This window comes from Ochotona princeps, chromosome 4 (genome assembly GCF_030435755.1).
Source record: "Ochotona princeps isolate mOchPri1 chromosome 4, mOchPri1.hap1, whole genome shotgun sequence".
Lineage (NCBI taxonomy): Eukaryota > Metazoa > Chordata > Mammalia > Lagomorpha > Ochotonidae > Ochotona > Ochotona princeps.
In genome coordinates, this window is record NC_080835.1 from 69,244,246 (window position 1) to 69,259,993 (window position 15,748).

The following is a 15,748-nucleotide window of genomic DNA, read 5'->3' on the forward strand; positions in this document are numbered from 1 at the left end:
CCCTGTTTTCTGTCAGATCTTAGAATCTTCTGCTGAAATCCGTCGTGCCCCTTCGTCATCCCAGAGATCAGTGTCTGTCACAGCCCTGCGGAGGAGCAGCCTGAACCAGCCAACTGACCCTGCTGTGGCTCTTCCTGCAGTTCAGACTTCTTCCACAGAGCACACTGGGGGTAAGTATGTCTTAAGTTTGAAAAAGTTAAAGCCAGTATTTTTTTTTCTTTTTTCATACTTCCCATAAATTACGCCCAGTACCTTTAACTTAGTCCCCGTTATTATCTACACTCTGTAGCCAGTGTTAAAATTTGTTTCTTCAGGTGTTGATTTAAATATATAAGTAATAAATGCTTAGGTAGTATTTTTTATATTACTCAGTTTAATTTAAAAAATAATGCAGTTGCCTTCTGTTCCTCAGCTTTTTTTTTATAGTTAGTTTTTTATTGATGATTTTTTTTAGCTGCTTCCTTTTTTCTTTTTTTTTTTCCCTTTATTCATTAATTACATTGTATTACGTGACACAATTCCATAGGTACTGGGGTTCTTCCCCCTCCACCCTAAACCCTCCCCCCATGGTGGATTCCTCCATCTTGATGCATAACCACAGCTCAAGTTCCGTTGGGGTTCCCTCATTGCAAGCATATACCATACATAGAGTCCTACATCCTATTGTCCAGTCAAGTTCTACAGCCTCTTAGGGAAGCCCTCTCTGGTTTAAAGGCAGAGCCAGCAGAGTATCATCCCGATGAATTAGAAGCCTCCAACATACCATCAGCAACAATCCAGGTACGATGAGGCTGGTACAGAGTCCACTGATTGACACAGTCCATCATAGAGTCTCCCCTTGTCCAGTATTTCGCTGCCAACATATAGCTGAGGTGGTTGATTGATTTACTCCATCTTCCATCTTTTCTTGGTTAATGTTCTGATTCCTCCATTTTGATTAACGGAGTCCCCAAAGAAACTTTGAGGTGTTCCCAGACCAGGTTCCTACATGTACTAGTAAGCACAGTGCCCGCCACAGTAGGTAGTATTTTTTATATTACTCAGTTTAATTTAAAAAATAATGCAGTTGCCTTCTGTTCCTCAGCTTACTTGTCTCCACTGTTAGAGTTAACAACGTTAAATATCCCTCCAGAATTTTTTGTGCAGTTAACAGTAACATACACAAATAACACAGAGGGTCTTCTAATTCATGGAAATATATATTATGAAAAAACTGTATAGATTCACTGTTTTTCACTTTCAAATAATGTGAAAATATAATTACACAAATTTATACTAACATATTACAACATATTTGATCATAATCTAGTTTGAAGCAGTAAGATACCAGTTTGAGAAAAGCTGTATTAAAGAGACATGCATAGTAATGCCAAAACTGAAACAAGAACAAAAACCCAATTAATGTCAATTTGCCAAGAAAAACAAAATGAGTTCTGGCACAATAGCCTGGTGGCTAAAGTCCTTGCCTAGCACACACAGGAATCCCAAATGGATGCTGGCTCTAATCCTGGCGGCGCCACTTCCATCCAGCTTTCTGCTTATGACCTGGGAGAGCAGTTGAAGACGGCCGAAGCACCCACATGGGGGACCCGGGGGAGGTTCCTGACTTTGGATCAGCTCAGCTTGTGCCATTGCAGCCACTTGGGGAATGAATCACTGGATGAAAGATCTTCCTGTCTCTCTCTCCTCTCTGTATATCATATCTGACTTCCCAATAAAAATAAACAAATCTAAAATAATGGTGTGCATCACAGGCATCCCACATGGGTGCTCCATTTCCCACAGAGCTTCCTGCTTGTGGACTGAGAAGTCAGTAAATGCTGGCTCAATCCTTGTGCCCCTGTACACACATGGTTTGAAACCCAGAAGAACTTCAGGGTCCCAGCTCTGGCTATTGTGGCCTTTTGCAGCATGACCTAGAAGATGGAAGCATTCATTCTATTTCTCCCTCTCCCTCTTACTGTCTGGGCAACTGCATTTCCAGTAAAAACGAATAAATATTTGGGCCAAGCATGGTAGCCTATTGGCTTGCACCTGTCAGAATCCCATACTGGCGCTAGTTTGTGTCCCAGCTGCTCCAGTTCCCTTCCAGGTCTCTGCATATAGCCTTGGAAAGCAGTGTAGGACAACACAAAGCCTTGGGACCCTGCACCCGTGTGGGCTACCTGGAAGCTTTGAACTTGGCTTCGAATTGGCTCAGCTCTGGCCATTGTGGCCACTTGGGGAGTGAACCAGCAGATGGAAGAGATTCCTGTCTCTTCTCTCTGTAAATCTGACTTTCCAATGAAAATAGAAAAACAATTTTAAAAATAGAAAATAGAATAAACAGATCTTAAAAAAAAAAAAACAGGCATATCAGCTTGGGAGAATTGGATGAAACATGGATACCAGGAAGTAGAGGTGGTCAGAGCAAAGGTGGACTGGGCAAAAACAGAGTTCATAGCAACAGCTTTGAAGGATGCTGAAGGCATTTTGCTTGTTCACTTTCTGGAACACCAAAGAATGATAATTCTTTTCTTCCACAATGATAATTTTTCTGTTCATTCTCATAAAATAGACAGTTTTATTAGCGTTTTAGTGAGCTCATTAGACATCCACTTGACAATCCTTATTTGATTCCTTCTGACATTTTAAACAATTCCGTAAACATTAAGAAAGGGTTTTTCTAAAGGGCATCCATTTTTCATTTAATAACATCAAAAGGACTACACTAACATTAAACTACCAAGACCCTCAGTTCTTTAAGGCTAGAAGAAATGTAATACACCGACATGTGTTGCATTTGATGAAACTTCTTTTGAAATGTAAGGTTTACAGCTTAATATATTGTTTCTAGTCTTCCATGGGTTTTTTAACACCCCTGGTCCATATTATACACAATACACTTTGGAGGTACATTCCAGAGGGGGAAAATAGTCAAATTGCTAGCTTAAATAAATACATTAGAAAGCGAGAAAATATACAGTTGTTTGGCAATCCCTGTCACCTCCTTTCTTATGATTTTTGTATACATGAACATTCACTCCTAAAATTACTTTTTGGAAAAGCAGAGAAAGATCTTCCTTATACTGGTTTATTTTCCCAATGCCAACAACTGGCAGGATTGGGAAAGGCCAGAGTCAGGAATGGTGGCAGGTACCTAATTACCTGCTGCCTCCTGTTAGTGGGAAGCTGGATCAGAAGCAAGACTGAATCCAATCCACGGCCTCTGATCAAAGGTTTTGGGTGTCCTAAGTGCTGGCCTGACCTTTGTGTTGATCTAGCTTTGCTCCTAGAATTGTAAGAAATACTGTTTCAGGCCCGGCAGCGTGGCCTAGCGGCTAAAGTCCTCGCCTTGAAAGCCCCGGGATCCCATATGGGCACTGGGTTCTAATCCCAGCAGCTCCACTTCCTATCCAGCTCCCTGCTTGTGGCCTGGGAAAGCAGTTGAGGATGGCCCAATGCATTGGGACACTGCACCCGCGTGGGAGACCCGTTAGAGGTTCCGGATTCCTGGCTTCGGATCAGCACGCATCAGCCCGTTGCGGCTCACTTGGAAGATCTTCCTCTCTGTCTCTCCTCCTCTGTGTATATCTGGCTGTAATCAAATGGATAAATCTTTAAAAAAAAAAAAAAAAGAAATACCGTTTCATTATTTGCAGTTTACTCAAAAAGTATCTGAATTCATGTTTTAAAACACAATAATTGTCTTTTCTTTTATGCAGAACCTGAACAATCTTTTCAACAACTTCTACCTGAATTTTCCTCCCAAGAAGGGAACCAGCATGTTGATCTCCCAAGTATTTTTAGTGTGGAAGCTAGAGAGCCTTCTGAAGGCACAGATGATCAGAACTACCTCTCTGAAGAACAGAGCAAAATACTACAAAATAAGAAAGCTGTTCATTTCCAGCTCTCTGCAGAACATTTAAGTTCAGTCTGTAGCTCATCTGATGAGGCTAACATGTTTGGTCAGGTGCATGTAAATCATAGCACACCATGTGGTTCAACCTCCAGTGAGTGCTCGATAAAGCAACAATTAGAAGGAAAGGAGAGACTGCATTTTGTAGAACTGTCAGAAAGAAGTGTTAAAATATCACAAAGGCAAGAAATCACTGAAAATGAAAAGAATAAAGCCTATAGGGCTTTTGCTGTAAATCCACGTAGAGATTTTGATTCCCGATTATGTGTAACAATGGAGAAAGGACCTTCTGTTCAGATATCCCCTCTATTAACCATTCAAAGTGAAAAATGCTTTGAGACCTCAGCCACAGCTGAAACTCCAGATGTTTCAAGAAACCTATCCCAACCAGCAATATCAGAAACTGCTGAATCATTTTGCTTACAGAGCTCGGTTCCGATCTGGGTAAGTGAACTCATGGCCATCAGGTAAACAGCAATTTAACGTTTTAAAACGATAAAATTTTCAGTCAAAAGCGAATGAGAATATCAGCTAAGCTACCTATTAACATTGTTACCCGAGCTAATTAAGCTCTTGATTGAAAATCTCGGAACTGTTAAAAAGCTTTTAGAACCTTAGAAAAGATCTTAAAAAAAAAAAAAAGATTTTTTATTTTTATTACAAAGTCAGATATACAGAGGAAGATCTTCTGTCTGATGATTCACTCCCCAAGTAAGCGTAGTGGCCAGCGCTCTGCCGATCCGGAGCCAGAAGCCAGGAACTTCCTCCAGGTCTCCCACAAGCAGGGAATCTATATGAGCAATGTCCCACATTTGACTACAGTAACACTATTTATGTTAGTGTCTTTGCTCTATAAGCATTTATATTCTGACAACCAGCACATCTTCTCCAAACCATCTAGTAGTTGACTGCCGATCTGTGAGGGGAATTTTTTTTTTAAAGATTGCTTATTTTTTTTTTTTTAAGATTTATTTTATTTTTATTACAAAGTCAGATATACTGAGAGGAGGAGAGACAGAGAGGAAGTGGAGCTTCCGGGATTAGAACCAGCAGCCACATGGGATCAAGGCGAGGACCTTAGCCACCAGGCCACGCTGCCGAACCCAAAGATTGCTTATTTTTATTGGAAAATCAGATTAGATAGACCAGGAGAGATGAATCTTCCTTTGGTTCAATCCACTAGTGCCACAATGGCAGAAACTGAACCAATCTTCTAAGTCATATGTGGGTTCAGGGTCCCAAAGCTTTGGGCCATCTTCCACTGCTTTCCCAGGTCACAAGAAGGGAGCTGGATAGGAAGTAGAGCAACCAAGACATGAAACAGTGCTCCTATGGGATCCTGGCACGTGCTAAGCGAAGACTTTAGTCACTGGGTTACCTCAGGGATATGTATTTTTCCCACAATTATGTATATTTGCACAAAAATAATGGACATTATGTACTTTCATCACATTTTTCATGTTTCCCTTTTATTGCCCTGTACAGGAAACAGAATCTGGGCATGGAATAATGGAAGAACCAGAACTTACTTTAGTAAGCATCAGTGACATCAGCATTACCGAAACAGATTTTGCCAATTTAACCTTGGAAGAAAATGAGGCAAAAAACAGTTTCCAGGTAAACTTAAAGCACTCCTCTGCTGGAGCCAGGAGCTTCTGTCAGGTCTCCCATATGCATGCAGGGTGCCAACGGTTTGGGAAATGCTCTGCCATTTTCCCACAGGTTAGGTGGATTGGAATTGGAGCAACTGGGACATGATACGGTGCATTAACACAGAAAGGGGAGAGAAATAGATCTCTCCTGATTTATTTCTCAAATGGCTGAATCCAAGCTTCCCCAATTGGGGTGGGTGGTGTGGTAACAGCACGAAAGGATTTGCTATTCTTTCAAAACAGAGCTGGTTCAAATAAGGGTAAAAACTAGAGACTGTCCTTGCTAAAGCTGTTGGGAAGCCTGGAGGTGTGATGGTGGAAACCAGGTACCCAGCCATCATTCAGACCTCTGTTGGAAGCAAGGTTGTGTTCAGAGCAGTAAAACAAGCACTGGTAGTTTCCTTTTTGGCTTTTATGTTGGGGAGCTAGCTGCTGTACCTACCAGGGCCTAGTCAGTGTGGTCCCAGTGTGGAACAAAGTAGCAGATGGAGATTAAAGGGGCAATTATGCGTCACTTTCTTACAATTTTAGGTGAATGAATTACTGCCTCCGGTGTCAGAATGTTCTCTGGACCAGTCAACAACAGCATTTGCAGGTAATGCTTCCAAATGTGTGAAAGGAATCCAGCAGTAAATGTTAGGTGACTAGTCAATCAGAATTCAGTCTACTTTTTTCCCAAACAGAAACGCTGGACACCATTCCAGGGAGCTTACAAGAAGCATTCTTAAAAAGAAAAAAATCCTTTATAGAAAGATCCTATCAGAGGCAGAAAGAAATTCGGAACAAGGCTCATGTTCGTAATTCTCAGATGAAGGCAACTAAAGAGAAGTTACCTACAGGTAATTTTTCATGTTTCAGTTAATACCCTGCAGGTACACATTCCTAGTACATCGTTTTCATTAAACTTTTTTTTAGGTTCATTTGTGAATTGCCTAAAGGGTGTGAATAGAGTATCCATTTCTGAAGATAGGAAGACTGCACAGTCCCTCATGCACCAAAGGGCTTTAAGGTAGTGTTTCTCTTACTGATGATGCACTTTAACAATGCATGTAATACTTTCTTCAATCATCCTTTTACTGTTTTTAGATTACACAATCAATTGGCAGAAGTGAAAAAACAAAAGGAAAAGGAAGAGAAAACAAAGCAGGAAGTTTATGCCAAAAACAGAGCTAGTGCAAAAGAATTTCATAAGGTGAGAAGGGCGCTGACCACCAGATCATTAAGTATGCAATCATGTAACTACTACATTTAATTTTCATTCTTCCTACAGAAAGTGCTACAGAAACTTCGAGCCAAAAATACATGACTTCCTACAAACCAGTGTAAAGTTTATTTTTTATGCTTTAAGGCAAATTATTTGAAGCTAATAAATGTTTATTTAAGGAGTTCCCCATGTTACAATTCCTTCCAGTGTACATTCTCTTCATTTACTTCCATCTTCAACCTGTGAGGGAGAGAATAAACACCATGAAGATGCTACAGGAATGTAGAAGATGCCTAAATCTTTGTATCTCCTCAGGAGAACACAGCACTACTAAGTGTCTGTGGCATCCTGTAGAGAAAGAACATCAATCTTTGGTCACAGCGTTAAGAGCTCTTGGGTTCAATTTCCACAAGCCCTCTTTGAAATGACCTTGATTTTTTTCCTCACATGTACGTACATACCTTTGAAAACTGCTTGCTCCATTCGTGGCTTTCTTCAATCCTGTAAGAGCAAAAAAAAAAAAAAATCATCACCTGGTAGTGTAGCAGTAAAATTTGAAACACTACAAAAAACTCATGCAAAATGTTCCCAGTAGACTGCTTGCTAGCAAGGTAGCAGAAAAAAAGCCCAGTGGGAGATTTTTTTTATGGTCATGTCCACAGCAAATAAGAAACTGCATTCCAAAAGCCTTGGTAATGACCAGTAACTTGTAGGTAAAACAAGGTCAATTTTACTTGCCTTATTTTTCTTACTATTAATTTTCACTTGTCAAAACGCCACCTATGGAAAAATTTGAATTTCAAAACAGAAACAAATTAAGCTTTTTAAAACCAAAAAACTTTCTGAAATACTTGCATGTGGATGTTCAGAAAGGCTGTTTTCATCAGCCCATTCAGAGCAGTTGAACATTTGACATATCATCATAACATCACTTTTTAATCATTGCCCATTAAATAGGTATATAATATATATAATATGATAGGTATCATCAGTGTTGACATAAAACTGACTAACTCACCCAGAATCTCTGGTAAACAATTTCAAGCAATGTACTCAGGTCCTAGGAAAAACAATTTTGTTTGAGTGCTTTGATTTTTTTTTTTTTTTTTTTTTGGCCAATTTCCTGTAATAGGAACATTTTATAGCATAACTTTAGAGAATTGTTACAGGTCTCATTGTCACCACTGCAATTCAGTCACCGTGATGGAAGCATAACCTGTGTCTCAATATAGCCACATTGACAATTTTGGACACCACAATAAATAGTGCCCATCTCACAGAATGAGGCCCTGTCCCGACTTGTTCCTCGGATTCTATCAACCATAGGGAAAAAAAAAAGGTAAAACTAGAAGGGCTTACTTTAGAGACAGTGGGTTCCCCTGATTCTTCAGGTCAAACACCCTAGAAAAAGAAAAGCATTATTTATTACTGAGAATTACAACAAACTGAACTGTAGATTTAAAAAAAATAGTGATGTATCAATAGTATTACCAGGTTTCTCATGCACAAAGCCAAGAAAACCAACGATGCCAGATACTGATTTTCTGTTGCACTGTCTTTTGAACACTTCAGCAGGAATGAACTGCTGCGTGCAGATACCATGCAGTGCAATACTGACACAAATTCAACCTTGCATCTGAGTACTTAAGCCCACCCATAAAATTCAAACCCACCCATAAAATTCAAACCCGTTAATTATAACCACTTGCTGCTCCAAGCGGGGAGAGGGGGGACTACATTAACAAGTACTTGTATCCATTTTGTCATCTGATTTTGATTATAACTCTATTATTGATTATAACTTCATTAACTAACATCCTTCCTTTTGTTCCTATCAAGTTTACTGCTCAAGTGCCATTATGGGAGACTCCCAGGTCTTTGCTACTGCCATGAACAACCCTAAAACACTGGCCCATTTAGGAAGTAACAAGTGGATACAGCATTTCTTACTCAAGGCTCTCAATTAAAAAATAAAACACCTCGCTTACCTTGCATAATCAGTTGTTATTCCTGTGGACAAAAAACACCAAATCAAATGTTTAGGACACTTTGTTTTAATAAAAATCATACTCCATACATATAAGCATTAATGATAATTGAATGCATGATGGACAAATGCAGCTCTTTCAGAATTAAGTTTTAGTTCATGTCTGTAATCATTCAGCAGTTGAACATGAATTCATCATCTGAACTGTTTACCGATCTCCAAAATATCACACCTACTGCCATTTAAAACTTACCTAAGCCATCACTTGAAAACACCTATGGAACACTCCAATACCTAAAGTTAAAAAAACCGCTGTTAGGTCTTTTATTGTTTTATTTACTTTGGCAACTGTCTTGTAGTTTCTTCCCACAGACCTAAGAAAAGGTCCTGGGAGTAAAGCAGAACCACAGAGTTGCTTTACGAGGCGTTTCCAACGATGAGTGGCTATCGAAAAAGCCCCATCGGGATAGACCTCAAGAATCACTTACAGGTATTCTAATTAGATAAGTACATCTAGGAATCAACAAAAAAGGCTAATCAGAGCCATGGGAAAAAGCTGTACAGAACAAAGGCCACACAGTGGCCGCAACAGTGTAGTGATGAATGCAGAGCGGCTCCAAGCAGCTGTTACTTCATTCCTTAAAATGTAGACATGGGTTGTATCCCTAGCATCCAGACTTTCAGATAAGTTTCTGAACACAATGTACACTACTTACTGTATCACAAGATCCATTCTTTTGAACCTTCTATTCCAGATATGTTCAAAAGCCTTAAAAAAAGCATGTTTTAAAAATGACAATGTTAATCACAAAGTCAATACTTAGTTACTACTACTGATGACTATAAGAGATGTACTATTCCTGCTTGTATGTATCAAAACTCATACTGATCAATGAGTTCTGGGTTGCAAAAGAGGATTTGTTTTTTGCACCTTATGTCAGTCTTTGTCCATAAATTAAACAAAAACATACACTAGTGCAGTAGATAGTTCAATAATGAGCACTATTTTTCCTGTAACCCTTGAATTTTTGTGCCTTAATTAACTGTAAAGATTATCAAAAGAAAGCAGCATTGGGCCCGGCAGCGTGGCCTAGTGGCTAAAGTCCTCGCCTTGCATGTGCAGGGATCTCTTATTGGCACTGGTTCATGTCCCAGCAGTCCCACTTCCCATCCAGCTCCCTGCTTGTGGCCTGGGAAAGCAGTTGAGGATGGCCCAAAGCCTTGGGACCCTGCACCTGTATGGGAGACCCGGAAGAGCTACTGGCTCCTGATCGGCACAGTACCAGCTGTTGCGTTCACTTGGGGAGTGAATCATCGGACAGAAGATCTTCCTGTCTCTCCTCTCTGTATATCTGACTTTGAAATAAAAATAAATTAATCTGGGCCCGGCGGCATGGCCTAGCGGCTAAAGTCCTCACCTTGAACACCCCGGGATCCCATGTGGGCGCCGGTTCTGATCCCAGCAGCTCCACTTCCCATCCAGCTCCCTGCTTGTGGCCTGGGAAGGCAGTTGAGGACGGCCCAATGCCTTGGGACACTGCACCCGCGTGGGAGACCCGGAAGAGGTTCCAGGTTCCCGGCTTCGGATCGGCGCGCACACCGGCCCGTTGCGGCTCACTTGGGGAGTGGATCATTGGACGGAAGATTTTCCTCTCTGTCTCTCCTCCTCTGTTATATCTGGCTGTAATAAAATGAATAAATCTTTAAAAAAAAATAAATTAATCTTTAAAAAAAAAAAAAGCAGCATTAAAAAGGTAGCTGAATATGAATACCTCCAGCTTACTGAGAAGAAAAAGCTGTTATGTGTTTGGCGTGACTATAACATCAATGCTGGGGCCAGGAGTCCTGGCATAGTGAATTAAAGCCTCCACCTGTGGGGGCAGGTGCCAGCATCCCATAAGCTCCACATGTTCTTGGCTACTCGGCTTCATTACTTCCTGCTAATTTAGTGCTTAGAAAAGCAGCAGATGGCCAAACTCCATGAACCCCTGTAGCCGTCTAGGAGTCCCTGATCAGAGTTCAGCCCACCTCCAGTTGTAGCACTTTGGGGAATGAACCAGCAGGTCAAAGATCTGTACCTCTTCTCTAAATCTGCCTTTGAAATAGTCACTAAATAAATTATTCAAATTTAATAAATGCCTGTTATTTCCAAAAGGCATTTCAGATTCACTCTTCAAGGTGGGTAGGGATTGAGCCCAGCTTCTACACTCAGCAGATGGCCCATCTCTGCCTCAGTAACTCCTGACATCCAAGTAAAATCAATCTGAGGGAAAGAGATTCCTTTGGGCTGGCATTATGACCAAATGAGTTAAGCTGATGCCTGAAATGCCAGTTCAAATCCTGGCTACTGTTATTGAAGTGCTTGCCCTTGGCGCCTAACCCAGTCCTGGCTGTTGCAACCATTTAGGATAGCAAACAAATCCTTTACATCATCTTTTTAGGATTTAGATGTATTTCAAAAAATATACACACATAATTTCAATTGTCACTGTGAAATCCATAAATATTGACAAAAACAGCAGGATGTTTTATTCATATGACATCTCTCAGCTTTTCCCAAACTGAAGCTCTAACAAGTCCCTTTCACAGTTTCTCAGATGATTTTGGGTTTAAGGATTTCTTCATCAGGTTTTCTGTGTGCATTTACCTTCCAGTCATGTTCCCATCTCGTTTTCAAGAGGCTCCACCTTCTGTCCAGGTGTTTTGACTTTCGAGGCTTTCTTCTGAGACAAAACGGCTGCTTTCATGCTATTTTCCGACTTCACCTTTCTCTGCTTTGGGAATTCGGAACTTACTATGAAACAACTACTGTCCTGCATTAAAAAAAAAAAAGCATTTAGCAATAAAGAACAATGTCAGCTTATAATTAAATATACCAAAAAGTTAAGTGACTGTGAACTAAACTGCATCTAGAACTTTAAAATCCAGATCACTATCTGAATGTTCAGCTGCAAAGCAACCTAGGGGGCACAATGGCATAGGTGCCTAGGGCACCTTCCATCCCAAATCTAATCCTAACACTCACATACTACCTACTAGCACCAGGCAATTACTTACAAGGCCCATCTGCAAGCGATGTATGAATCCTCCTGGATTCTGTCTGGCTCAAGTTTGGTATAATCTGCCTTCCTTCCCAAGGTAAGGAGCAAAAGAAGGAACCTACCACCAGTTGGACATCACATTCTTCCTGGTCAGCGTGTGCTGCCTCGTCATCATCCGATCTGCAACAGCAAAGTATAATCACTCAAGACAGGTTTTGACAATAATGGCAATACTAGTACACAACACAGTATCCTGTGTTAACCCCCCAAATGGATCTTTTGTGCAAGTTCAACTCAACTATGTTTATAACCATATTAATCATTAACGCAACGTTGGACCAAAATTAATGACTCAACTTACACTGATTCTTCAATGGGAGAAATAGATCCATCGTCATCCAAATACTTGTATCTACGCGTATCAAGATCTTCTTTTTCTAAATCTTCACCAACATCCATTTGTTTCAGAGATTCTTTAAGGTGGTGTTCATACTTTAATTTTTCAATGTAATTAAAAAATCCTCTTGCAACTGCTTGCTGTACAATAAACAATTGATCATAAACAAGGAAATTAAGGTATCCATTCATCATTGGGAGGGTGACATCATCCTCAGATCAGTGAAATGGGCAGCATGTCAGAACTATCCTAACCACTTGGACAGAGCGCTTGGTACTCTGGGTGGATGAGGTAGTAGTTCCTCATCCCTGGGTACTGGAACATGGGGAAAATCATGAATGAGTTCCCAATTGTCCCAAAACCACAATCCTTCCTACCCTGATCAACCATGTAATCATAATAAATTTGTGGCGCCTTGCATGCACCAGGATCCCATATGGGCGGCAGTTCTAATCCCAGTGGCCCTGCTTCCCATCCAGCACCCTGCTTGTGGCCTGGGAAGGCAGTCAAGGATGGGCCAAAGCCTTGGGACCCAGGACCGATGTAGGAGACCCAGAAGAAGCTCCTGGCTCCTGGCTTTGGATTGGCTCAGCTCCAGCTGTTGTGGCCGTTCAGGGAGTAACCATTGGACAGAAGTTCTTCTCTGTCCCTCCACCTCTCTGTAAATCTTCCTTTCTAATAAAAATAAATATTTTTAAAAACTTATAAAAATGATTTAAAAAATGAGCTGTGAAAAAAAAGTCCATTCATGACTCACCACAGGCCTGTGCACGTAAAGGCCTTATCACAAACAGATGTACAGATTTAACTGCTTTCCATTTGTAGATTAAATATGCTAACTGCAAACTATTAAATTTCAACCAGTGGACATCAAGGAAAACTGAAGCATAAATATCAAGTATTTTAATGTACAGGCTAGCACTCTCATGTTGACCTTACACTTAAAATATTTCTTGAATAAAATCAGAGGTTCTAGTATGAAACAGCATTTATTCACCCATCTGTCAGGATTGGAGATTGTATAGCTAAGCAGCAGTGTAGTTTCCAAGTCCCTGAAAAGTAGAGCTCAAATATTTCTTTTGGTGTTAAAAACCTTTACTTTTTAATTCCAGTCTCCAAAACTTTTTCAAGTACTTCAGTAATTCAGTACTTTAATACCAAGCATGAAAAGCAAGTGTGCATTCCACTTGGGATACTGCAACCTAGGCTGATGGTAAAACTATCCAGAAACCAAAGTGAAACCTGAGCTCAGGAATGGATGAAGACATGATTTCAGGCACAGCTGGTTAAGTTGCTGCCAGAGACCCTGCACAGTGCAGTTCTAATCCAATCCACCTACCCTGCCTGTGAGCCAGCTGTGTGGTGGCACCAGGGAAGCATCGTGATGGGTACAGAACTGGTCCCAACCACCCTCACGGGGAGGGGTTGAGGGAGGACAGACTGGTCAGTTTTTGGCTTCTGGCATTGGCCAGGTTTAGCACTGGCTATTGTGGTGAGAGGAGAACCAGCACATAAGAACTCTTTTATGTAGGTGTTGTAAATTTTAGGCACAATGTAAGTCTATTTTCTCTTATTTATCTAATCGAGTGTCAGTTACAGATGGGGGAAAGACCTCTATCCACTCTCCAGATGGCCACAATGGCCAGATCCAGAGCCAACTCAAAGTCAGGTTCTCCCTGTATAGGTAGATGGGGGCCTATACACTTGGGCCGTGTTTCAACTGCTTTTCCAGCTCATTAGCAGGGAACTGGAAGCTTAGTGGAATGCCACTGGCACTACTAGCAGCAGACCCCATGCCCATCTTAAGAGGTCCAGCAAACCGCTTCTGGTATCTTAGCTATGTTTCCAAATGTTAAGACCCTACTCACCTCAAAGGTTAATATTTTCCTCCAGGGTAAGGGCTGAGTTCCATTCTCTGATTCTAAAAATGAGAATCTAGGTCCTTTGTCTTTAAATTGTTTCTTATCTACTTGTGCTCTAGTGTTTTTCTGTCCTTTTGGTCTTCCTTTTGGTCTGCCTGTTGCCTTGTATTTCCTTTTTCTCCTTTTATGTTTCTTTTTCTTAAATTTTTCAATAAGTGCTTTTAATGTCAGTGGTCTCCCTATTGGTTCTGGAGGCGAGTCACTGGATGAATCTGTTGACTCTACAACTTTAGATGAACGCACTTCTCTGATGGGATTTCTTGGCCTCAATTTAGGTGAAGTAGGAACACACTGAGTTTTAAATACACTGTTTCCAGATGAAGAATCATCACTAAAAAACAAAAGCAAATTCACCGTAAGATAATCTTGTCTATTACCAACACAGTATCCAAAATAGACTTCTAGGAACATTTACTCAGTACAAGTGTTGAGCACCAGTCAGCCACTGTGACTGCCATCCTACCACACACACTACTGACTTTTCTCCATGGATAAGATTAAGTGCTCTACAAAGAGTCACATTTTACCCACTGCTGGAGGCAGTGGGACAACAGCAAAAAAAAAAAAAAAGTTAACCTATAATAAGTCATTTGCTTTAAGAAATGTATTCCACTAGGCCTGATGCGATGGCTCAGGTGGTTAATCTGCTTGCTGGTACCAACATCCAAAGTGTGGTGGTTTGTGCCTCTGCTCCTCCACTTCCCTTCCAGCTCGCTGTTTGTGGCCTGGGAAAGCACAGGATAGCCCAAAACGTTGAGATCCTGCACCCACATGGGAGACCTGGAAGCTCTTGGCTCCTGCCTTCAGACAGGCACAACTCTGGCTGTTGTGACCATTCGGGGAATGAACCAATGGACAGAAAATCTGTTACTCATCTTCTCTAAATCTGCCTTTCCAATGAGATACATACTGATGAGAGAAGTTTTTCCATTGGATAAACGACTTGGGAAGACCAATATAATCTCATTTTTTAAATTTACTTGTATAAGACAATGGCCAAAAAATCCACTTACCTTTGATTTTCATTTTCCATAGTAACATCAGATGTCATGTAGTCAAGTGGATCCATTTTTCTTTCAAGTTCTCTGAAATTGTCAATTTAATATAACTAGTACATATTTCTCAATTTCTACATTATCAGATCACACAATTATAGACTTGGCAAACCCCATACTTTAATTAAGTCTTCTTCATGAAGTTTTAACTATCTAGAAATGGCATTTAGTTATTGCCCATAACTATTCAATTTCAAAAAGGTACTCTTTACCAGCTACAGTGCATTCCTCATACTAGCCAGCCATATAGTAATGTGAAATTTACATAATATGTGTAATTACAGCCCCAAACACATCTTCTATTAAAGGGAAACACGTGTGTCGTATTTGTACACAGGAAGCCAAAAGTGGCGTCCGAGTAACAAAGGACATAATCTTTATGAATGCATCTTACAGCAACGGGCAACTTTTAGCTCCCTATGTGGGATTTTTCACTCAACCCATCACATTCTTGGGTTCATATAAGCCAACTGGATTGGCTTGTCATAATTTTTGTTGCCAATGAAAGCTAAAACTTTAAAACGTGTACATTTCTGTGAATCTTTTCAAAAGGGTACTGTTTATTTCAGTACTCCGTCTCTGCTCATTCTAT

General features: G+C 40.6%; 2 protein-coding genes and 8 non-coding genes across 10 annotated transcripts in view; 1 reads left to right on the forward strand and 9 right to left on the reverse strand.

Annotated features, from left to right (window-relative positions):
* The window catches only part of CEP295 (centrosomal protein 295), an 83,672-nt gene extending 76,777 nt beyond the window's left edge, over positions 1-6,895 (forward strand). Inside the window, exons 24-31 of the mRNA XM_058662308.1 lie at positions 17-170; positions 3,705-4,342; positions 5,384-5,515; positions 6,082-6,145; positions 6,234-6,389; positions 6,466-6,559; positions 6,637-6,742; positions 6,821-6,895. Coding sequence (XP_058518291.1) covers positions 17-170; positions 3,705-4,342; positions 5,384-5,515; positions 6,082-6,145; positions 6,234-6,389; positions 6,466-6,559; positions 6,637-6,742; positions 6,821-6,856 — 1,380 coding nt within the window. The 3' untranslated portion in view covers positions 6,857-6,895. The remainder of the gene's footprint in view (positions 1-16; positions 171-3,704; positions 4,343-5,383; positions 5,516-6,081; positions 6,146-6,233; positions 6,390-6,465; positions 6,560-6,636; positions 6,743-6,820) is intronic.
* A 158-nt stretch (positions 6,896-7,053) lies between these two features.
* LOC118759612 (small nucleolar RNA SNORA25) lies at positions 7,054-7,185 on the reverse strand. The gene has a single exon (XR_004996302.2). It is a non-coding gene; the product is annotated as a small nucleolar RNA SNORA25 (small nucleolar RNA).
* A 149-nt stretch (positions 7,186-7,334) lies between these two features.
* Positions 7,335-7,456, reverse strand: LOC118759616 (small nucleolar RNA SNORA32). The gene has a single exon (XR_004996306.1). It is a non-coding gene; the product is annotated as a small nucleolar RNA SNORA32 (small nucleolar RNA).
* A 157-nt stretch (positions 7,457-7,613) lies between these two features.
* On the reverse strand, positions 7,614-7,685 carry LOC118759609 (small nucleolar RNA Z40). Its single transcript, XR_004996299.1, has one exon. It is a non-coding gene; the product is annotated as a small nucleolar RNA Z40 (small nucleolar RNA).
* Positions 7,686-7,912: 227 nt separating this feature from the next.
* Positions 7,913-8,043, reverse strand: LOC118759615 (small nucleolar RNA SNORA1). Its single transcript, XR_004996305.2, has one exon. It is a non-coding gene; the product is annotated as a small nucleolar RNA SNORA1 (small nucleolar RNA).
* A 182-nt stretch (positions 8,044-8,225) lies between these two features.
* On the reverse strand, positions 8,226-8,364 carry LOC118759610 (small nucleolar RNA SNORA8). Its single transcript, XR_004996300.2, has one exon. It is a non-coding gene; the product is annotated as a small nucleolar RNA SNORA8 (small nucleolar RNA).
* A 511-nt stretch (positions 8,365-8,875) lies between these two features.
* LOC118759631 (small nucleolar RNA SNORD5) lies at positions 8,876-8,946 on the reverse strand. The gene has a single exon (XR_004996319.1). It is a non-coding gene; the product is annotated as a small nucleolar RNA SNORD5 (small nucleolar RNA).
* A 141-nt stretch (positions 8,947-9,087) lies between these two features.
* LOC118759617 (small nucleolar RNA SNORA18) lies at positions 9,088-9,219 on the reverse strand. The gene has a single exon (XR_004996307.2). It is a non-coding gene; the product is annotated as a small nucleolar RNA SNORA18 (small nucleolar RNA).
* Positions 9,220-9,402: 183 nt separating this feature from the next.
* Positions 9,403-15,206, reverse strand: TAF1D (TATA-box binding protein associated factor, RNA polymerase I subunit D). The gene is made up of 6 exons (XM_058663730.1): positions 15,115-15,206; positions 14,048-14,432; positions 12,144-12,319; positions 11,905-11,962; positions 11,389-11,554; positions 9,403-9,510 (listed from the first exon to the last, which is right to left on the reverse strand). Exons 1-5 carry the CDS (start codon positions 15,168-15,170, stop codon positions 11,396-11,398), a joined length of 834 nt encoding a protein of 277 aa, XP_058519713.1. The 5' UTR covers positions 15,171-15,206; the 3' UTR covers positions 9,403-9,510; positions 11,389-11,395.
* LOC118759625 (small nucleolar RNA SNORA40) lies at positions 9,595-9,721 on the reverse strand. Its single transcript, XR_004996315.2, has one exon. It is a non-coding gene; the product is annotated as a small nucleolar RNA SNORA40 (small nucleolar RNA).
* Positions 15,207-15,748: the final 542 nt, after the last annotated feature.

What these genes read in the sequence shown, in the direction of transcription:
- TAF1D (XM_058663730.1), bottom strand. Translation starts at nt 15,170, where the DNA reads ATGGATCCACTTGACTACATGACATCTGATGTTACTATGGAAAATGAA. An exon ending in ATGGAAAATGAAAATCAAAG is followed by an intron (nt 14,433 to 15,114) that starts GTAAGTGGATTT and finishes TTTGTTTTTTAG; the next exon opens with TGATGATTCTTCATCTGGAA. An exon ending in TCTCCCATTGAAGAATCAGT is followed by an intron (nt 11,963 to 12,143) that starts GTAAGTTGAGTC and finishes TTGCTGTTGCAG; the next exon opens with ATCGGATGATGACGAGGCAG.